We start from the raw sequence: 23,904 nt of genomic DNA, 5'->3' as shown, positions 1-23,904 counted from the left end.
GGGTCATGTTGAGGCACATTGTTGGTTTGCCGTCCAGCAGTCACATAAACATCTTGCAATCAGTACTGTAAGGACCTACCTGAAAGGATACCATTCTTCTCCGTGGGCTCCTGCCACGTCACCCGCAGGGAGGTGTCCAGAATGTCATCAAACCCGAGACTCCCCACAGGACCCGGCACTGGAATCACACAAACAGGAAGAGAGTTCAGTCTGTCGCTGCTACAGTCTAACAAAACCATAAACCACAAAACCAGAAACTGCCATCCAGCCCTGGTCACAATGACATCTCAGTGGGCGGATCATGTGCCGCAGGCTGGGCCAATCACAGAGCAGGAAACCATTGTGACTTGAGAAACAGATGGTGCAGACCCCACACTCATATCTTCTTCATTTGCAATGACTGGCAGCATTGCTGTGGTCTGCAGTATTGCTGTACAACATTCATAAGACTGAAATCTTGTTCCTACTCCTCCTGGCGGTACGGATGAGCCCGACTGGTCCAGGGAAAAGTAGCTGAAAACAGTTGGGACAAGTCAGGCTCATCCAGCAGATCTAAAGGTGGCCATACACCTAGCAATGATTCCAGCAAGAGACAAATCTCTCTGATCCAATCTGGCGCTTGTGTGACGTCACGTGTCGGCATGCAATGCGCCGGCAGTGTGTATGCGGGTGATTGAAGAGAGGTGGAAGACGGCCGGCCACAGCGACACAGGACAGGTAATGTATAAATTCACATTACAGCACATTTACACACACTCGTACACATTGCGGGAACAGCGCCGGGGTTTCACCGCGCCCGTCCCGATATCGCTTGCCGCTACCGCTGCGCATCCAACTAAGCAAGTCTGCCCGACATTTTGCAGCATGTCCAGTCCATACATGCGACCAATTTCAGCCCGTAATTGGTCGCATTGTCGGTCGGGCATGCACTTGGCGGCAACGATTTTCACCCAATTTCGATTATAAACAAATGGGATGGTCGATCGGCTACCAATTCACCTGCTGTATGGCCACCTTAAAGAAGAGAACCTGTACTGAGTAAAATTATTTAAAATAAACACATGAGGTAACTTCAAATGAACATTACATAGTTACCTTGCCATCAGTTCCTCTCAGAAGCTCACCATTTTCTTCTGATAATAATCCCTTCCAGTTCTGGCAACATTTTGTCAGAACTGAAATATATCAGTTGCTGTCAGTTATATATCAGTTGCTGTCAGTTACAGCTGAGAGGAGAAATGATATGTCCATGTTTCCCTATGGCTCAAGTGGGCGATGTTACAGTGTAACAGTGTGATGACCAGGAAGCTGTTATGGGGTAATGGCCATTTTCAAAATGGAGGACGGAGAATCCCATTGATCACAGTGGACAAACAGGATGGAGGAGAGGAGAAAGAGATTGAGGAATAGACTACACAGGCCGTAAGTATGACTTGTACATGTTTATTTTGAATTTAATTTTCAGTTCAGGTTTTCTTTAAGGCAGGGTTATGTTTTCTTCCATGCGCTTCGCATTGTCTGGAAACTTGCACGCGAAATTTGCACAAAAACGTGAATTTCAATGTGAAAAATACCAAACAACAAAAAAGAAACTGCATGAGAAAACTTCACGTTTTCTGTTAAAAGGCTAAGGCTCCATTCACACTTGCGTTCTGTCACGCAAACGGACCGGATCCGCATCGGAGCCGGACTTGATACGCATGGGAGCCGTACGGCACCTATCCGCATGCGATGCGGATCCGGTCCGTTTGCATGCGTATTTCTTGCGGTGTGAACACGGCTGCCATGCGGATCCGGGAAAAAAAAAATAACAAAAAAATAACAAAAGTACCTAAACTTGTTGGGGTCTGCAGAAGGTGCACCTGTAGAATCAGCTCCTCCGCTGTAGGCCTCACCTCCACCTCCGACATACTGCCAAACAGCTCCAGCACGTCTGTCACTGCTGATCCACTGCTGCCCATGTGTCCCCATCCGAAATAGCCGCTAGAATCCGCATAGGAAGTGGGGTAGAATGTCCGGTGTTTGTCACCAGTGTGTTCTGTGCTCTCCGTTCCCCATAGGTTTCCACATCCGCATGGTGCAGTCAGGATCCGATCCGGGTGCGTGGGCCGGATGATCCGGACCCAAAAAATAGCGCATGTTGGAAAAGCCTCCGGAGTCCGGATCCAATCCGGCTCCGTACTGTACGGAACGTACGCATGTGAACGTCCGCATAGACTTTGCATTGCTATGTGGAACGTACGTTCCGTTTGTACAGTATACGGTCCGGATCCGATCAGGCGGATCCGGACAGGGAGCGCTAATGTGAACCGGGCCTTAAAGAGACACTGAAGCGAAAAAAAATATATGATTTAAAGAATTGGTTGTGTACTATGAATAATTACTAGAAGATTAGCAGCAAAGAAAATATTCTCATATTTTTATTTTCAGGTATATAGTGTTTTTTCTAACATTGCATCATTCTCTAATATGTGCAGATTACACAACACTCAGCATTCAAAATGAGTCTTTCAGAGCAGTCTGTGAAGTAATGACCTCTCCTCTGGCAGAGAAAAAGTAAAAAATTAACTAACAGTTGAGATAATAAAAGTCAGATAACAGCCCTCTCCACGACTTTGAAAGTCGTAGAGCTTAATGGCTTTTTTGTATAGAGACAACAACTGGAGTTTCTTAACTCTTCCTGTACTGGAAACAATTAGACTGATGTATCTGATCTTAATGTTTTACTTCTTAGCTGTACTACACATACAAATCATAATATCATAATTTTTTTTTCTTTTCGCTTCAGTGTCTCTTTAAGGAATTATGGGCTGGCAGAAAGGAAAAATCACATTTATTTTTGAACATGATTTTGTGTTTGACACTTGTATTATACTTACAACGGATGATCCTCGCTGGACACATTTTGTTTGGTAAGTTACACGCAAAATTCATGAAAATTACTTAAACCCATTTTTGCAATGAAATCCAGCAGAAACTGAACGACAGGGAGATTAAAGCACTACTAATGGGAAAAAATGATACATTTACAATATCTACACTTCCCCCTGAGCACTAGAAATGACTTTTTCCTATGTTACGGTCACGTAGGCCTGGTGCACACCAGAGGAGTTTTTCGGAGCGTTTTGAGTTTTTGAAACCTCCTGCTAATGTTATCCTCTGTGTCTGCGCACACTGGGGCAATGAGGTTTTGTAAAAAAAAACCTCCATAGCATTACATTGTGAAGAGCTTTTGAAACCTCTAGCGTTTGGGGAGCTTTTCTGGTGTGTCTCAGCCCTTACAGTAGATGGTTAAAAGCTGACAGATTTCTGGACTAGTCCATTTCCTAACAGGAGATTCTCTGCATTACCTTAATTCTTAACAAAAGCACTCTCTGGAAAGGATCTATATAGAGTTACCAGCCTGCTTCCTTACTCATTGGAACACACATTTTGGCAGTTGGACTGAGCAACTGCTGTTCAATAAGTGCTTTTGTAAATACAGAAATACCTGTGAATCCCCCATGAGTAAACTGACTAGTCCTAAGACTGTCAGATTTTTAATTACCTACTGTAAGTGACAGCCACATAGGACAAAAATAATTTATAGTGCATTTTACTCTGGAAGAAATGTACAATTTATATACAGTATACTGTATGTATTTTAAATCCTTTTTTTTGTGCCAGTTGTCCTTTGGTTTTGAACCCGAGCTTGGGTTTGGGTTAATTTTAGACCTTATCCGGAATAGATTGAAGCACATTGTGACTTCCCCTCGGCAGTCTGTATCTGCTGAGCGACCCCCCCGTGCAGCTCGTCTTCCTGTATCATGGCCGGGCAGCAGCTACACGAGCCCCCCCAAGCATTCGCAGTAGCACGGAGCCCTCGGCACGGCCACAATACAAATGACCTGCGTGGCCCTGATATGATTATCGACAATGCCCTGTTACTAATCTTTAGGGGGGGGGGGGGGGGGAGTTTGCTCAGCGACAGGGGACATCAGACCAGAGAGGGAATCCTCAATAGGATCCTCTCTTGGGGTAAGTATCTTGTTTTGTACCTGATCCTTGGGAACACTTTAAGGTGTGCTGGAGAGATCTGAGCTGCAGACAGAACATTTACAACAAGGGAGAAGGGAGGGAAGGCTTTACAGGCAGTGGGGACCTTGTAAAAGCTGGACTGTGGCCAGATCTCTAGGTAGGAGGACTACTTTAGCCTTCTGATGCAGTGTGTGCCACAGACCCGTAACTGTACTTATGTGCACTAATAACCAGCTCTGCAGGAATATACAATAGATAAATAAATCGTGCCATAAATAAACGCTCTACCATCTTCGTGGGTCCAGACGAGCTGAGGGGGGCTGCGGGGCCCCTCCCCCGGGCTGGTGAAGCACAGCACACAGGTCAGGTAGCTGTGGTACTTCTGCAGGCCGGAGATGAAGCCTACGTGGGTGTTGTCCTGGAAGTTTGGCCGCACTGTGACCACGCTGACGTCGTCCTCCTGAGCCGGGTCCCAGGCGATCAGCTGCGGAATACAACACACATAATGAATACAATGTTTACAAATATTGTTTACAAATTCATTTATAGATGATTTAGTTAGTGTTTGCCCACTGTACACTCTTTTCTTTCCCTGATTTACATTTGGACATTTCTTACAGGTGGCAACATCTTTAGCCCTGTCAGGTGCAGCTCTGCAGAACGTTCGTTACTGAGAGTTCTAAATCCAGTAGAAAATAATGCCTGGTTTCTCAGAATGCTCTGGAAGGGGAATGCCTATGTAACTGCGTATTACTCCAGCACATTCACAGACAGAAGACCAGACACAGGGAATATGTGCCTCTATTTGTATTCCGTACAGCAGGCCGAGAACTGCAGGAGATCGTCTCTCACCAAACACTTCCAGGCTCCTGTTTTACGTGAATAAACCTTACAAGAGAATTGTGCAGGTGATTCGTCTGAAGCATGTGGTCAGCTGTCTGAGATTGCAAGCAAACATGCGCGCTAACACACAAACGTGCGCGCACACACAAACGTGAGCGCACACATACATGCGTGTACTCACATATGTACACTCACACACAAACATGCGCCAATCAGATAATCATTTCTCTACATGCTGTGCGGTTTTCTGTACGATTGGCTCGTAAAAATCTGATACAATGATGGCATCTAAGGAAAATACTGTACCGTTAATGTGAACCTTAAAGCAGTAGCCTAGATAGAGATCATGGGGCCCCATAGCAAAATTTTCATGGGCCCCTCAGATGTAGGCACTCTTAAAGAGAACCAGAGATGAAGCACCCTCTTGTATTTTACCTTATAAATAAGTGGGAACATGACAGTAAACACCTAATCTGCCCTTTGTTTCATTGTTCTCTGTTTAATCTGACTGTTATCACCTCTGATAAGAATCCCCGACTGAGCACTAAGTCTAGCTTTGCTACGGAAAGATTATAGCTGAGTCTGTCTTCTCTGGTGTCTTTTCAAGCCCAAGCCTGCCCCCTTGTGGCTCTGCTAGGAAATCAGAGCCACAAGGGGGCAGGCTTGGGCTTGAAAAGACACCAGAGAAGACAGACTCAGCTATAATCTTTCCGTAGCAAAGCTAGACTTAGTGCTCAGTCGGGGATTCTTATCAGAGGTGATAACAGTCAGATTAAACAGAGAACAATGAAACAAAGAGCAGATTAGGTGTTTACTGTCATGTTCCCACTGATTTATAAGGTAAAATACAAGAGGGTGCTTCATCTCTGGTTCTCTAAAGCACCTGCCCCTACCCCGTGGATATGAGTTAATTGGACAATTTACATGATCATGCAATCTACACTGCATATAGTTCAGGGGCACGGAGACACAGTCAGAGGGTGGGGGAACACAAGAAAGTTAATGGTGAACACATCAGTTACCACCTGGGCCCCCCGTCTGCTCCAGGGCCCCATAGCAGGATGCAATGACTGCTATGCCTATTGCTACGCCCTGCCTTAAAGGGAACCTTGAACCGAGTAAAATTATTTAAAATAAACACATGGAGCGTGATTCACAACGCTTTGTCACCTTATCTACGTTACTTTTTAAGCTCCAAAAAAGCAAAAATGTAATATACTTAAAGGGATACTGTAGGGTGGTCGGGGGAAAATGAGCTGAACTTACCCGGGGCTTCTAACGGTTCCCCACAGACATCCCGTGCCCGCGCAGCCGCTCACCGATGCTCCGGCCCCGCCTCCAGTTCACTTCTGGAATTTCAGACTTTAAAGTTAGAAAACCACAGCGCCTGCGTTGCCGTGTCCTCGCTCCCGCTGATGTCACCAGGAGTGTATTTCTCAGTCCCAGTATGGTCTGTGCCTGCGCAGTACACTCCTGGTGCCATCAGCGGGAGCGAGGACACGGCAACGCAGGCACAGTGGTTTTCTGACTTTAAAGTCTGAAATTCCAGAAGTGAACCGGAGGCGGGGCCGAAGCATTGGGGAGTGGCTGCGCCAACACAGGATGTCTGCAGGGGACCGTTAGAAGCCCCGGGTAAGTTCAACTCATTTTCCCCCGACCCCCCTACAGTATCCCTTTAAAGTAAGAAAAGAAATATTGAAATGAAGTTAATCAGGAACAGCTTACTTTTATGATTACTTTGCTTGTAAATGTGCTGAAAGGTTATTTTTATAAATTAGGTGATGAGTCATTTATGAGAAGTTTTGTGAACAGAGCCCATGATGTAGCTGCAAATAAATACTTACCTCACCGTCCGTTCCTCTCAGAAGCCCACCATTTTCTTCTTACAGTGAGTCCTTCTGACAAGATTTTGTCAGTACTGAAATATATCAGTTGCTGTTAGTTATAGCTGAAAGGTCAGCACTGCGTAATATGTTGGCACTTTATAAATACAATAAATACATAAAGGACAACTGTTGTGCAAGGTAATGTCATGTTTCCCTATGGCTCAAGCGGTCAATATAACAGTGTGCTGACCAGGAAGCTGTTATGGGGCAATGGCCATTTTCAAAATAGAGGATGGAGAATTCCATTGATCACAGTGTACAAACAGGAAGCAGGAGAGGGGAGAGAGATTGAGGAGTAGACCACACAGGAGATAAGTATTACATATGTTTATTTTTACTTTTAATTTCCAGTTCAGGTTTGCTTCAAGGAGTCTGAAACTTTTTCAACCTGAAAAAGATGCAATGAGGAACTCCTGCATAGAGCACTTGTACACCTGAACATTGCGGTACTTTCTGGGGTCATTCTTAACCTCTGATAACCCAGCACTTGTGTGTTTTTTTTAAATAAAGCATCATCTGTTTCTCTTTGTCTGATTATTGCACACAATACCACCTCACTGTACTGAAAGGACAGAGCCGTCCACTTAAAACACAATAGCACATTTATTCCTCCACATTGCAAATGAAAACCCAGCTTCCCAGCTGCCTCAATGTAATTTTTTTCCATCTAATAACCCATCTGCTATTTTATGGCCGCAATTCACAGACTTCTACTCGGACAACCCTGAACTGCTGTGCGGCAACCATCTACGTTGAGAGATCACGCATTCATCACATCACGGCTGGACTACTGCAATGCCCTCTACGCAGGCCTTCCAAATAACCACCTACACCGCCTGCAGCTAGTACAGAATGCTGCCGCAAGGCTGTTACCAACCCCGCCATTGCCAACTAACACCAATCCTTCCAAATAAAGACCTGCACCGCCTGCAGCTAGTACAGAATGTCACCGCAAGACTGTTACCCAGCCAACCCCGCCATTGCTACATAACACCAATCTTTCCAAATAAACACCTTCACCACCTGCAGCTAGTACAGAATGCTGCCGCAAGACTGTTACCAACCCCGCCATTGCCACATAACACCAATCCTTCCAAATAAAGACCTGCACCATCTGCAGCTAGTACAGAATGCTGCCGCAAGACTGTTACCAACCCCGCCATTGCCACATAACACCAATCCTTCCAAATAAACAGCTACACCGCCTGCAGCTAGTACAGAATGCTGCCGCAAGGCTGTTACCAACCCACCATTGTCACATAACATCAATCCATCCAAATAAACACCTTCACCACCTGCAGCTAGTACAGAATGCTGCCGCAAGCCTGTTACCAACCCCACCATTGCCACATAACACCAATCCTTCCAAATAAACACCTACACCGCCTGCAGCTAGTACAGAATGCTGCCGCAAGCCTGTTACCAACCCCGCCATTGCCACATAACACCAATCCTTCCAAATAAACAGCTACACCGCCTGCAGCTAGTACAGAATGCTGCCGCAAGCCTGTTACCAACCCCACCACTGCCACATAACTCCAATCCTTCCAAATAAACACCTACACCGCCTGCAGCTAGTACAGAATGCTGCCGCAAGCCTGTTACCAACCCCGCCATTGCCACATAACACCAATCCTTCCAAATAAGTGAGAATGTTGATGAGCACAAGGCTGGAGATCATTATGTCAGGCTGATTGGGTTAGCATGGCAGACTTGACATGTTAAAAGGAGGGTGATGCTTGAAATCATTGATCTTCCATTGTTAACCATGGTGACTGTGATGTATGACATGTAATATGACTGTATTTTTACTAATTGTATTTTATTCCTGCATTGTTTGTTTGCTGTGATTAGGCTATGTCTCTGCATTGAGACAGCTAAGGAAGTTTGGCATGCCGCAGGAACTGATGTCAAGCTTCTACACTGCCACCATCGAGTCTATCCTGTGCTCCTCCATCATCGTCTGGTATAGCGGCGCCACCACAAGTGACAAGTACAGACTACTTAGAGTAATCAAGGCCGCAGAAAGGATTATCGGTACACCCCTGCCACCACTGGACCTCCTCCATGCTTCCAGGCTGAGAACGAGGGCAAATAGGATCACGCAAGACCCCCTCCACCCCGGCGGTCGCTTTTTCAACCGCATGCGCTCCGACCACCGTTACAGAGCTATTTCCACCAAAACCTCCAAACATAGAAACTCCTTTTTCCCCCAAGCAGTGTGCCTTCTGAACTCGAGCCATGCACACAGCAAAGCTAAATAGCAGGTCTGTCATCCAGACCTAAATAGCCTGTAGGTACTCAACCTGGGGCAATTCTTCATTCTTCATTTCATTGTACTTGCACCTAGGACTAATTAACCAAATTGCAGGACCAGCTGCTACGCTCTACGTATGTTCATTTTGCACATGTACTTGTACTACTATGTTCCTTGTTCTTCAATGCATTTCTGTATTGCTACTTGCTAGTTATGTTCTGATGTTGTTGTTGTTGTTCTTGCACTATGTTCTATGCCAATGTGTACCACAAATAATTCCGGGTGCGGCAACCGCTGCACTTGGCGAAATAAATTGATTCTGATTCTGATTGTAAGTTACTGGAGTCAGGTGGGGCATGTGCCATTGTTCTATTGTCTGTTAGCAGACTGGCCTTGCTCTTATCATCTGCTAACATTTGATGTCTGTTTGCTAAGCTTGTTATACTGTCTGGTAGAGGGAGAGGGAGTCATTCTGGTGTGGGACAGCTAGGTGAAAGCTGTATGCTGCGATATTGATGGAAGTTCTCTGATGTATGGATCAGAATAAAGTGTTCGTCATTGGATTCCATGTCTGCTCCCTGTTTATGGACAATCCTCATGTCATATCATGACATATTGGTGAGCAGTGCTGGGACAGAGCAGACTTTGGAAGACCAGAAGCATGGAGGAGATGCTGCAGGAGTTGAAAATCACTACCCTTTGGAAATTATGCCGTAAGAGGGGCTTACATCCTGATGGGCTGAAGAAACCTCAGCTTGTGGAACTTTTGATGGAGAGGATACAAGCTGCCAGTAATGATGAGGCACCAAGTGAAAGTGGAGATGTGCAGACCGATGAAGGCTCGGAGGAACAGTCTCAGGAACAGACCCAGGAAGGTGTTGCCAGAGGTGAGGACATGCTTCTCCCATTGCTCAGAGTGCTGAGTGAGATGATAGCACAGAATGTGAACAGATCTCAGGGGGGAATGTCACAGCCACGTATGGACACTGTCAGACTGTATTCCTTATTCCCCATGTTTGATGAAAGTAAAGAGGAAATTGATGCCTACTTGGAAACTTTTGAACTCATTTGTGAGACACACTGTATCCCAACCAGTGAGTGGCATCGCATCCTGTTAGGAAAGCTGACTGGCCGGGCCAGTGACACTTTTAAATTGCTGCCTCTGGAGCAAAGAATTAACTTTGTGGAAGTGAAACGGGCATTGCTGGCTCGGTATGCCAAAACTCCAGAGGCATGCAGACAGTCTTTCCGATCCTTGTTTAAGACCTCAAAAGACTATTTTACTGAGTTTGGAGTGAAGCTGACACACATGTTTAATCAGTGGATTCAGGGCAGTAGTGTCAGGACTTTGGAGGACTTAAAAGAACTGTGTTTGCGGGAACAATTCCTGAGCTGCTGTCCTCCAAAGGTGACAATGTGGGTGCTGGATCGCAAGCCTCCAACAATGAGGGAGGCTGCAAAGCTGGCCGATCAGTTTGTGGAGAACCGGTCCCAGGTGTGTCATCTACCAGAGGATCGGTGTGTCTGGGAAGCATCCAGGACACCATCCTGTGTAGAGCCCAGGCCCACCAATCCAGAGAGGAGTTCTGCCACTTCAGCTGATAGAAGCAACCAGGTGAGGAAGTCATGCTTTGGCTGTGGGTGGACTGAGCACCTGGTAGCAGCATGCCCGCATGTCATCAGAGACAATGGAACTGCTCGGAGTCCTCAGCCTGCTGTTGGCAGGAATGTGGCAACTAACTCCACAGATGTTTCCCCACTCTTAAGAACAATAGCGGAAAGAGAACATGCCAGAGGGGTTAATTTTGTTCGTGTGTCGAATAATATCTTGACCACTGACTCATCTGACTGTGCCCAGTCCCATGGAGCTTGCAGGACAAATACCAAGGTGTACATTGGACACTTGGGAAGCCAAAGCAACAAGTGGGAGTTGAGGCAAGCGTTTGGCTGCTATGGACCTGTGCGCAATATCTGGATCTCCAGGAGTCCACCTGGATTTGGCTTTGTTGAGTTTGAGAGTCCGGACGATGCAGCGAGGGCTGTATTTGAATTGAATGGACAAATCATATGTGGACAGCGAGTAAAAGTGCAACCAGCACATATGAAGACAAGGACAATTAATTATGAACTCCCACCTAGACTGAGAAGGAGTAGATGGACAGAATTGCCACATACCTGTACCTCAGTCTCACCCAACTAATGGGCTCACCTGGGGGTCCAGGAACATATGGGGGAGGACTGTGATGTATGATATGTAATATGACTGTATTTTTACTAATTGTATGTTATTCCTGCATTGTTTGTTTGCTGTGATTAGGCTATGTCTCTGCATTGATTGTAAGTTACTGGAGTCAGGTGAGGCATTGGCCATTGTTCTATTGTCTGTTAGCAGACTGGCCTTACTCTTATCATCTGCTAACATTTGATGTCTGTTTGCTAAGCTTGTTATACTGTCTGGTAGAGAGAGAGAGGGAGTCATTCTGGTGTGGGACAGCTAGGTGAAAGCTGTATGCTCCGATATTGATGGAAGTTCTCTGATGTATGGATCAGAATAAAGTGTTCGTCATTGGATTCCATGTCTGCTCACTATTTATGGACTATCCTCATGTCATATCATGACAGTGACCAGCAAAGAAACACGTGCAGCCATCATTGTGTTGCATAAAAATGGCTTCACAAGCAAGGATATTGTGGCTACTAAGATTGCACCTAAGTCTACAATTTATAGGATCATCAAGAGCTTCAGAGAAAGAGGTTCAATTCTTGTTAAGAATGCTTCAGGGCATCCAAGAAAGTCCAGCAAGCGCCAGGATTGCCTCCTAAAGAGGATTCAGCTGCGGGATCGGAGTGCAACCAGTGCAAAGTTTGCTCAGGAATGGCAGCAGGCAGGTGGGAGCCCACTCCCTTGGATGAGAAGCAACCCCACACATGAATAGTGGCAGGTGTGAGCATATCTGCACACACAGTGAGGCGAAGACTTTTGGAAGATGGCCTGATGTCAAGAAGAGCAGCAAAGAAGCAACTTCTTCTCCCAAAAAACATCAGGGACAGATTGATTTTCTGCAGAAAGTATGGTGAATGGACTGCTGAGGACTGGGGCAAAGTCATATTCTCTAATGAAGCCCCTTTCCAATTGTTTGGGGCCTCTGGAAAAAGGCTTGTCAGGAGAAGAAAAAGGTGAGCGCTACCACCAGTCCTGTGTCATGCCAACAGTAAAGCATCCTGACACCATTCATGTGTGGGGTTGCTTCTCATCCAACAGAGTGGGCTCACTCACTATTTTGCCAAAAAACACAGCCATAAAGAATTATACCAAAACACCCTCCAACAGCAACTTCTTCCAACAACAGTTTGGTGAAGAACAATGCATTTTCCAACATGATGGAGCGCCGTGTCATAAGGCAAGTGATAATTAAGTGGCTCGGGGACCAAAACGTTGACATTTTGGGTCCATGGTCTGGAAACTCCCCAGATCTTAATCCCATTGAGAACTTGTGGTCATTCTTCAAGAGGCGGGTGGACAAACAAAAACCAACTAATTCTGAGAAACTCAAAGAAGTGATTATGAAAAAATGGGTTGCTATCAGTCAGGATTTGGCCCAGAAGTTGATTGAGAGCATGCCTAGTCGCATTGCAGAGGTCCTGAAACAGAAGGGCCAACACTGCAAATACTGACTCTTTGCATAAATCTCACGTAATTGTCAATAAAAGCTTTTGAAACATATGAAGTGCTTATAATTATATTTCAGTACATCACACAAACAACTGAAACAAAGATCTAACAGCAGTTTAGCAGCAAACACTGTGAAAACTCATATTTTTGACTCAAAACTTTTGGCCAGGACTATAATATGGTAGGACATTAGACTATGGCTATGGTAGGATTAGAGTGTGAGCTCCTCTGAGGACAGTCAGTGACATGACTATGTACTCTGTAAAGTGCTGCAGGAGATGTCAGTGCTATATAAATACATAATAATAATATGGTAGGACATTAGACTATGGCTATGGTAGGAATAGATTGTGAGCTCCTCTGAGGACAGTCAGTGTATGTATTATGTTATTATGTATTTATATAGCACTGACATCTTCTGCAGCACATTACAGAGTACATAGTCATGTCACTGACTGTCCTCAGAGGAGCTCACACTCTAATCCTACCATAGTCATAGTCTAATGTCCTACCATATTATTATTATGTATTTATATAGCACTGACATCTTCTGCAGCACATTACAGAGTACATAGTCATGTCACTGACTGTCCTCAGAGGAGCTCACACTCTAATCCTACCATAGTCATAGTCTAATGTCCTACCATATTATTATTATGTATTTATATAGCACTGACATCTTCTGCAGCACATTACAGACTACATAGTCATGTCACTGACTGTTCTCAGAGGAGCTCACACTCTAATCCTACCATAGTCATAGTCAAATGTCCTACCATATTATTATTATGTATTTATATAGCACTGACATCTCCTGCAGCACATTACAGAGTACATAGTCATGTCACTGACTGTCCTCAGAGGAGCTCACACTCTAATCCTACCATAGTCATAGTCTAATGTCCTACCATATTATTATTATGTATTTATATAGCACTGACATCTCCTGCAGCACATTACACAGTGCATAGTCATGTCACTGACTGTCCTCAGAGGAGCTCACACTCTAATCCTACCATAGTCATAGTCTAATGTCCTACCATATTAACATTATGTATTTATATAGCACTGACATCTTCTGCAGCACATTACAGAGTACATAGTCATGTCACTGACTGACCTCAGAGGAGCTCACACTCTAATCCTACCATAGTCATAGTGTAATGTCCTACCATATTATTATGATGTATTTATATAGCACTGACATCTCCTGCAGCACATTACAGAGTACATAGTCATGTCACTGACTGTCCTCAGAGGAGCTCACACTCTAATCCTACCATATTCATAGTCTAATGTCCTACCATATAATTATTATGTATTTATATAGCACTGACATTTCCTGCAGCACATTACACAGTGCATAGTCATGTCACTGACTGTCCTCGGAGGAGCTCACAATCTTATCCTACCATATTCATAGTCTAATGTCCTACCATATCATTATTATGTATTTATATAGCACTGACATCTTCTGCAGAACATTACAGAGTACAGAGTCATGTCACTGACTGTCCTCAGAGGAGCTCACAATCTAATCCTACCATAGTCATAGTGTAATGTCCTACCATATTATTATTATGTATTTATATAGCACTGACATCTCCTGCAGCACATTACACAGTGCATAGTCATGTCACTGACTGTCCTCAGAGGAGCTCACACTCTAATCCTACCATAGTCATACTCTAATGTCCTACCATATTATTATTATGTATTTATATAGCACTGACATCTCCTGCAGCACATTACAGAGTACATAGTCATGTCACTGACTGTCCTCAGAGGAGCTCACACTCTAATCCTACCATAGTCATAGTCTAATGTCCTACCATATTATTATTATGTATTTATATAGCACTGACATCTCCTGCAGCACATTACACAGTGCATAGTCATGTCACTGACTGTCCTCAGAGGAGCTCACACTCTAATCCTACCATAGTCATAGTCTAATGTCCTACCATATTATTATTATGTATTTATATAGCACTGACATCATATGCAGCACATTACAGAGTACATAGTCATGTCACTGACTGTCCTAAGAGGAACTCACACTCTAATCCTACCATAGTCATAGTCTAATGTCCTACCATATTATTATTATGTATTTATATAGCACTGACATCTTCTGCAGAGTACATAGTCATGTCACTGACTGTCCTCAGAGGAGCTCACACTCTAATCCTACCATAGTCATACTCTAATGTCCTACCATATTATTATTATGTATTTATATAGCACTGACATCTCCTGCAGCACATTACACAGTGCATAGTCATGTCACTGACTGTCCTCAGAGGAGCTCACACTCTAATCCTACCATAGTCATAGTCTAATGTCCTACCATATTATTATTATGTATTTATATAGCACTGACATCATATGCAGCACATTACAGAGTACATAGTCATGTCACTGACTGTCCTAAGAGGAACTCACACTCTAATCCTACCATAGTCATAGTCTAATGTCCTACCATATTATTATTATGTATTTATATAGCACTGACATCTTCTGCAGCACATTACAGAGTACATAGTCATGTCACTGACTGTCCTCAGAGGAGATCACACTCTAATCCTACCATAGTCATAGTCTAATGTCCTACCATATTATTATTATGTATTTATATAGCACTGACATCTCCTGCAGCACATTACAGAGTACATAGTCATGTCACTGACTGTCCTCAGAGGAGCTCACAATCTAATCCTACCATAGTCATAGTGTAATGTCCTACCATATTATTATGATGTATTTATATAGCACTGACATCTCCTGCAGCACATTACAGAGTACATAGTCATGTCACTGACTGTCCTCAGAGGAGCTCACACTCTAATCCTACCATATTCATAGTCTAATGTCCTACCATATAATTATTATGTATTTATATAGCACTGACATTTCCTGCAGCACATTACACAGTGCATAGTCATGTCACTGACTGTCCTCGGAGGAGCTCACAATCTTATCCTACCATATTCATAGTCTAATGTCCTACCATATCATTATTATGTATTTATATAGCACTGACATCTTCTGCAGAACATTACAGAGTACAGAGTCATGTCACTGACTGTCCTCAGAGGAGCTCACAATCTAATCCTACCATAGTCATAGTGTAATGTCCTACCATATTATTATTATGTATTTATATAGCACTGACATCTCCTGCAGCACATTACACAGTGCATAGTCATGTCACTGACTGTCCTCAGAGGAGCTCACACTCTAATCCTACCATAGTCATACTCTAATGTCCTACCATATTATTATTATGTATTTATATAGCACTGACATCTCCTGCAGCACATTACAGAGTACATAGTCATGTCACTGACTGTCCTCAGAGGAGCTCACACTCTAATCCTACCATAGTCATAGTCTAATGTCCTACCATATTATTATTATGTATTTATATAGCACTGACATCTCCTGCAGCACATTACACAGTGCATAGTCATGTCACTGACTGTCCTCAGAGGAGCTCACACTCTAATCCTACCATAGTCATAGTCTAATGTCCTACCATATTATTATTATGTATTTATATAGCACTGACATCATATGCAGCACATTACAGAGTACATAGTCATGTCACTGACTGTCCTAAGAGGAACTCACACTCTAATCCTACCATAGTCATAGTCTAATGTCCTACCATATTATTATTATGTATTTATATAGCACTGACATCTTCTGCAGCACATTACAGAGTACATAGTCATGTCACTGACTGTCCTCAGAGGAGATCACACTCTAATCCTACCATAGTCATAGTCTAATGTCCTACCATATTATTATTATGTATTTATATAGCACTGACATCTCCTGCAGCACATTACAGAGTACATAGTCATGTCACTGACTGTCCTCAGAGGAGCTCACAATCTAATCCTACCATAGTCATAGTGTAATGTCCTACCATATTATTATGATGTATTTATATAGCACTGACATCTCCTGCAGCACATTACAGAGTACATAGTCATGTCACTGACTGTCCTCAGAGGAGCTCACACTCTAATCCTACCATATTCATAGTCTAATGTCCTACCATATAATTATTATGTATTTATATAGCACTGACATTTCCTGCAGCACATTACACAGTGCATAGTCATGTCACTGACTGTCCTCGGAGGAGCTCACAATCTTATCCTACCATATTCATAGTCTAATGTCCTACCATATCATTATTATGTATTTATATAGCACTGACATCTTCTGCAGAACATTACAGAGTACAGAGTCATGTCACTGACTGTCCTCAGAGGAGCTCACAATCTAATCCTACCATAGTCATAGTGTAATGTCCTACCATATTATTATTATGTATTTATATAGCACTGACATCTCCTGCAGCACATTACACAGTGCATAGTCATGTCACTGACTGTCCTCAGAGGAGCTCACACTCTAATCCTACCATAGTCATACTCTAATGTCCTACCATATTATTATTATGTATTTATATAGCACTGACATCTCCTGCAGCACATTACAGAGTACATAGTCATGTCACTGACTGTCCTCAGAGGAGCTCACACTCTAATCCTACCATAGTCATAGTCTAATGTCCTACCATATTATTATTATGTATTTATATAGCACTGACATCTCCTGCAGCACATTACACAGTGCATAGTCATGTCACTGACTGTCCTCAGAGGAGCTCACACTCTAATCCTACCATAGTCATAGTCTAATGTCCTACCATATTATTATTATGTATTTATATAGCACTGACATCATATGCAGCACATTACAGAGTACATAGTCATGTCACTGACTGTCCTAAGAGGAACTCACACTCTAATCCTACCATAGTCATAGTCTAATGTCCTACCATATTATTATTATGTATTTATATAGCACTGACATCTTCTGCAGAGTACATAGTCATGTCACTGACTGTCCTCAGAGGAGCTCACACTCTAATCCTACCATAGTCATACTCTAATGTCCTACCATATTATTATTATGTATTTATATAGCACTGACATCTCCTGCAGCACATTACACAGTGCATAGTCATGTCACTGACTGTCCTCAGAGGAGCTCACACTCTAATCCTACCATAGTCATAGTCTAATGTCCTACCATATTATTATTATGTATTTATATAGCACTGACATCATATGCAGCACATTACAGAGTACATAGTCATGTCACTGACTGTCCTAAGAGGAACTCACACTCTAATCCTACCATAGTCATAGTCTAATGTCCTACCATATTATTATTATGTATTTATATAGCACTGACATCTTCTGCAGCACATTACAGAGTACACAGTCATGTCACTGACTGTCCTCAGAGGAGATCACACTCTAATCCTACCATAGTCATAGTCTAATGTCCTACCATATTATTATTATGTATTTATATAGCACTGACATCTCCTGCAGCACATTACACAGTGCATAGTCATGTCACTGACTGTCCTCAGAGGAGCTCACACTCTAATCCTACCATAGTCATAGTGTAATGTCCTACCATATTATTATTATGTATTTATATAGCACTGACATCTCCTGCAGCACATTACACAGTGCATAATCATGTCACTATGAGTACGGTTTTTGTTTCCCAATATTTGATGTCCATAAAATGACTGGTCCATGGTCGTCAATGATTCGATTCATACAAAGATCATGGCACGGTCAGGTGGTATTTAGTGTTCAATATACCTTCAAGGTCAACTTCATAGGCAGCAATGCAAACACCTATACACAGACAGATAAATACCACTAGATCAATAGCGTAAACATTTACTTCTGTGAAAATCAATCGTAAATTTGGGTTGTGTGAGTTCCTTGACAGCTGCCCTCTGACAGATCCAGCTTTGTGGGCGGGCTCTCCTACAGAACACACAGAGTGGGCGGAGCAGGGACCCCAATCACTGTGGACAAGCTGCTTAGCTTAGATGTGGGTTGTGCAGACAAGAGGCAAAGAGTCCATTTGTTTTATGAAGATATTGGCGGTCTTTCAAACCCCAGATGATATTTATGAAATCTAATCTACCTCATGCATATACTTATTTAAACCTTGAGCCTGGCGTTCTACAGTCGCAGCTGCGGCATGTTCCAGCCCATCAGCCTCTCCACCGTTAAATGAACTTGCTCGCGGGTGGCTGCTGCTGCCTCGAAAATTTCATTTGAACTTGTGGAAGAGAAGAGAAGTCTGCGCCCCCCTTGAGTGCAATTGAAGGGTGACTGTATTCCGTAGCTCTTGGCGTTCATGATTCTGCATACATTGTTTGCTCTGCCTCTCCGTACACGGCAGACACACACGGTGCTGGGCTTCTGGAGTGTATAAACAAAATCTGCTAAACGCTCCCCTTGCAGACAGGAGTTTATCGCAGATGCGTGCTGTGCAAGCTCTGCTGCTCTCCCAGACTCACAGTAACAGATTAGCTGCATTAGGCGGATTGTTGAATCTTATTATTACATTACAAGGACAAGTGAGTAAGTCTGGCAGGGATCCCGCAGTGCTGCCGCCACCTCGCCACTAGATGTCAGCGGAGCGACGTGGAACCGCAGGCGGAGGGCGCAGGGAAGGGGCTAGCGGGAGAGCAGATGAGATGTACATTGCGGAACATAAATAGTGCAATTACTGAAGCACTCCTGGGCCTTGTAGGCAATACAGAGCTTTATTGGAGCAAGTATGGCTCATATCGGCTTTGTACGTCGGGCTCTGGGGCCCAATGGAGGCTGACCTATATTGTGCTTCCAAATTTAAAAGCCCAATCGCACTCTGCAGCTTTATTTATAAAAAAAAACGAAAGCACTCTGGGGTGAGATATGATGAGCGCTTTATTAGCGGTCAGAAGATTCCGCCGTATCTGTTTAGAAACTCGCCAGCAATAAAAAAAGAAGAAAAAAGAAAGTTTACTGCAGGGCCAATCCAGGAACAAAAAAGGGGGGGAAGGTTGAGTCTTAACCACTTTATCAAATTTTTGTTAAAGAGGAAAATAACTTAATGAATACAATTGCTTACTTTTTTTTTTATTTACAATATTCATCCTACATAATAATCTGCAAGTGTCCCTGTGTCAGTGATTTCTTGCACGGCGCATGTGCAGGGACAAGACGCAGAGACACTGCCGAGAGCCGGAGGAGGGCGGGGCCAGGAGGGACGGGCGTGTGCGATTGCGCGGATGGACGTGCACGTGGCTAAGGTCACTAGTTTATAGAATATTTAGCCAGTGTTTGCCCATTGTGAAATCTTCGCTTGCCCAGATTTACAATATGAAATGTATCACTGGCGGCAACATCCTTAGTCCTGCCAGGTGATCTCTGAGGAATGTTTGTTGACTGAGAGTTGTAAAGCCAGTGCAAAGTAGAATTTTGCATAGCTAATCAGCCTAGGCTAAGCTGCACTGGGAGGGGCAGGGCCACATAACAATATACAGCAATATATAGGTATAGGAAGTGTTTCTGGTGCTCAAACCAGGATAATTACTTTAAACGTAGATATCCTGAAAAATGTATTGCATTCTACCATATGTCACTACAGGGCCTCTTTAAATATAACACTCTGAGGCCCTGTTGCATGCATTCATCATATTTTTCTCATACTCATTTTTGATACCTGTGTCTCTTGTGACAGCCATGAGTGAAACAGAAAGATTTTGCTCAGCATGGTTGCAGACCATGCTGTTGATAACAAAATAAAACCTTGAGAATTCCCCATGAGGAGATGGACTGGCCCAAAACCTGTCTGTTCTGTCACAATTTAACGGCCTACTTTTTTTTTGCAATAGTGGTCCTTTAAGAACCTAGCAGAGAGTCCAAGTCACGCTCACTCTATAGGAGAGAGTTATTCTGACTGCAGTCTGAGGCCCAGTGCACACCAAAACCGCTAGCAGATCCGCAATATGCTAGCAGTTTTGGGAGCTGATTTCAGAGCGATTCTAGGTATGTTTAGAGAGGTTTTCTAAACATACCTAGCGGTTTTGCGTGCGTTTTTGTGTAGCAGATTACACATATTGTTACAGTAAAAGCTGTTACAGAACAGCTACTGTAACAAAAATGCCTGGCAAACCGCTCTGATCTAGCGTTTTTTCAGAGCGGTTTGCGGTTTTCCTATACTTTACATTGAGGACGAAACGCTTCCTAAAACCGCAAACGCCCAGCAGGAGGCGCGTTTGCGGCTTGGCAAAAACCGCAAACCGCCGGTGTGCACCATCCCATTGCAATACATTGGACAAGCGTTTTTAGAGGTGGATGCGGCCGGCGGATCGCTCCAAAAACCGCTCGGTGTGCACTGGGCCTGTGAAGGACTTTTGCTCACCTCCAGCCCCATGAAGTGAAGGGAACGCTCCTCCCTGTGAACCCAGAAGCAATAAAAACCCAGCAGAGGTTCTAACCCATTGCTACTTTATCCAAGTACAAAGATTGGACACACTTAGTGTACAGACACAGCCTTTGTCTTCCAGCCCATCAGTGTGCTCTGCTCTATGGGAATAAGAGGGCAAAGATACATGAGCGGCACTCAGCTTCAGAAACTTTAAAGAGACCCTGTACTGACATATAGTAGAATGCAGTACTTTATGCAGGTTACCCACCTTTATGGTAATTTTCCTGATTTAAGCCTCAAACACTTCATATATCTATAAATTGCTGTATATTTTAGCCTAGGCTGTAAAGCTATGTGGGATTCTCAAACAATAGTATTCTGTGAGAAGAGGTATTATTTCTGCTGGCTTCGGAACTCTCGGGATCCTGAGCGGGACCGGGCACCAGGAGAGGAGAGGGAAGGCTCATTAGGACAGGTGCCTTCCCTCTCCTTAGGTGAGTATCTCACTTTTTTTTTTTTTTTTTACACGGGTTCCCATTAGCTTTAAATGTACTTAAAGAAAATACACTGATGCAAAAAAATAAACAAAATAAAATGATATAATGAATTAGTTGTGCAGTACGGATAATTACTAGAACATTAGTAGCAAAGAAAATAGTTTCATATTTTTATTTTCAGTTATATAGTGTTTTTTTTATAACATTGCATCATTCTCTAATATTTGCAGTTTACACACCACTCCGCATTCTAAATGGTTTTACAGAGCAGGCTAGTGAACTATTGACGTGTCCTCTCCAGAGGAAAATAAAATACAGTGACTGACAGTTGAGATAACAAGCTTCAGAAGACAGAGCTCTCTGCGACTTTGAAATTGGTGGAGCTCAATGGCTCTTTTGCATAGATAACAAGTGGAGATTCTTAACTCTTCCTGTACTGGAAACAATATTAGACTTATGTCTCTGCTCCTAATGTTTTATTTCTTAGCTGTACTACACATACCAATCATTATATCATAATTTTCTTTTTGCTTCAGTGTCCCTTTAAAATGTATTTATTTTTGTAGTGATGCTGGTCCATTAACCTGAGCTCATCTAAGTGCCCCACCCCTATGCCTCTGATTGGTTCCTTTAGTGCGATAGGCCTGTTGGGCAAGGCGTTCCCGCCTACTGGTTATCTGCGATTTACAAGGTGCAGCTGGCTACGTAACTGGCAGAACTGCAGACCGACCAGTAGCTGCTAATTAGCATTTGATTTTTAGAATGGCATTTCCTAATCAGAAATACTAATTACAATTTAATCTGGATGTTAAGTAGCTCTTCAGCGATCGAGTCCCCGGCAAATTACATGCCCAGTCTGCACTGCTCAGAGTTCATGCAAATGAGCCCAATTAGCGTAAACGCTGATTAACTGCAATAGGGCGCAATAACGGGGGCCGGGAGGGCATTCCTGCCTTTTCCTGGTATCGAAAAACAATCACTCTTCCTTCTGTGGTTAGAGGAATTAATTGCCACAGGGAACCAAAGGGGCCAATTTATAAAGATTGGGTCAATTCTCACGGCCGGGAACCAGCAACATATATAAACCTGCCAGAGAGCTGTTACCAGAAACATAGAACATAGCCCAGATTCCAGCCAAATCCATCTACTTAAAGGGAATCAGAAGTGAAAATAAACTGACAGGATAAACAAGTGTATGTATCCTCCTACTCCTAAAAATGACTTAGAATGCCACAGTTTTATTTTCTTTCACTCTTTCATTTTCTTTCAGTGTCCCAGAGCTAAAATATATAAACTATTGACTTTTTTATCTTTGCCCTGCACTCTGCAGCCGTTCTGTTCCAGGTAAGAGTTTTACTGGCGGAATTCCTAATCAGTGTAGGTTATGCTATAATCCAACATGGCTTCAACTGAAGAGAAACTGTTGCTTGCATACCTGAATGTTTAAAGTGTAACCGAGGCGACATGTGACATGATGAGATGAACATATGTATGTACAGTGCAAAACATATTAATAACCAGGCTGATTTATTTTGCTGCCTGCATGAGTTAAAGGGAACCTAAACTGAGAAGGATATGGATTTTTCCTTTTAAAATAATACCAGTTGCCTGGCTGTCCTGCTGATCCTGTGTCTCTAATACTTTTAGCCACAGCCCCTGAACAAGCATGCAGATCAGGTGACTGAAGTCAGACTGGATTAGCTGCATGCTTGTTTCAGGTGTGAGATTCAGACACTACTGCAGCCAAATAGATCAGCAGGACTGCCAGGCAACTGGTATTGTTTAAAAGGGAACATCCATATCCCTCTTAGTTTCCAGGCATGGAAGTGACAGCATCTGTCTTGTCGGTAGCTTGTAAACATCATAAGCAAATAAGCAAATTACAGCCATAAAAGTTTTCCTGGCAGAATACAACTGAGGGCAGAGAGAGAAAAAATACATGAACTATTGACCTTTTTCTAACTCTGGGAAACTTAATAGGCTGCCACTGATTAGGGACTGTAATTTTTAGGAGTAGGAGGATACATATAATTGTTTATCTCATGTGTTTATTTTCACCTCGGGGTCACTTTCAAGCTCAGCACACACCATACAATCTTGGTTGTACAGATTTACCAAATCTATGTAGTATAAGGGCCAACAGATTGAAAATACCTTGAATGATTGATTGGATAAGCTCTTATACTACATGAAAGTGGTAAGATTGAACAACCAAGATTGTATTGTGTGTGTTGAGCTTAACTCTTTCAGGCAGAAAAAAAAAAAAAAAAAGAAGAAGAGCACAACCTGACACTGTACATACACATGCCTATCTCATAATGTCACCTACACTTTACATTGGTTAAAAATTTGTGCCAAAAGCCCAACAAAACCCAAAAAGTCAAATTATGACCCAAATATACAATTATTATACACCGT

The 23,904-nt window shown here is 43.2% G+C and overlaps 1 protein-coding gene across 25 annotated transcripts in view; it reads right to left on the bottom strand.

Annotated features, from left to right (window-relative positions):
- Nucleotides 1–23,904, bottom strand: part of SDK2 (sidekick cell adhesion molecule 2) — a 1,552,195-nt gene that overhangs the window by 115,561 nt on the left and 1,412,730 nt on the right. For all 25 annotated transcript variants that reach the window (XM_068263131.1, XM_068263129.1, XM_068263132.1 and 22 more), the window contains 2 exons: nucleotides 4,306–4,501; nucleotides 80–178 (listed from right to left, as the gene is read on the bottom strand). In XM_068263131.1, coding sequence (XP_068119232.1) covers nucleotides 80–178; nucleotides 4,306–4,501 — 295 coding nt within the window. The remainder of the gene's footprint in view (nucleotides 1–79; nucleotides 179–4,305; nucleotides 4,502–23,904) is intronic.

This window comes from Hyperolius riggenbachi, chromosome 12 (assembly GCF_040937935.1).
Source record: "Hyperolius riggenbachi isolate aHypRig1 chromosome 12, aHypRig1.pri, whole genome shotgun sequence".
Lineage (NCBI taxonomy): Eukaryota > Metazoa > Chordata > Amphibia > Anura > Hyperoliidae > Hyperolius > Hyperolius riggenbachi.
The sequence above is the reverse complement of the archived record's forward strand: the minus strand, read 5'-3'. Positions and strand labels throughout refer to the sequence as shown.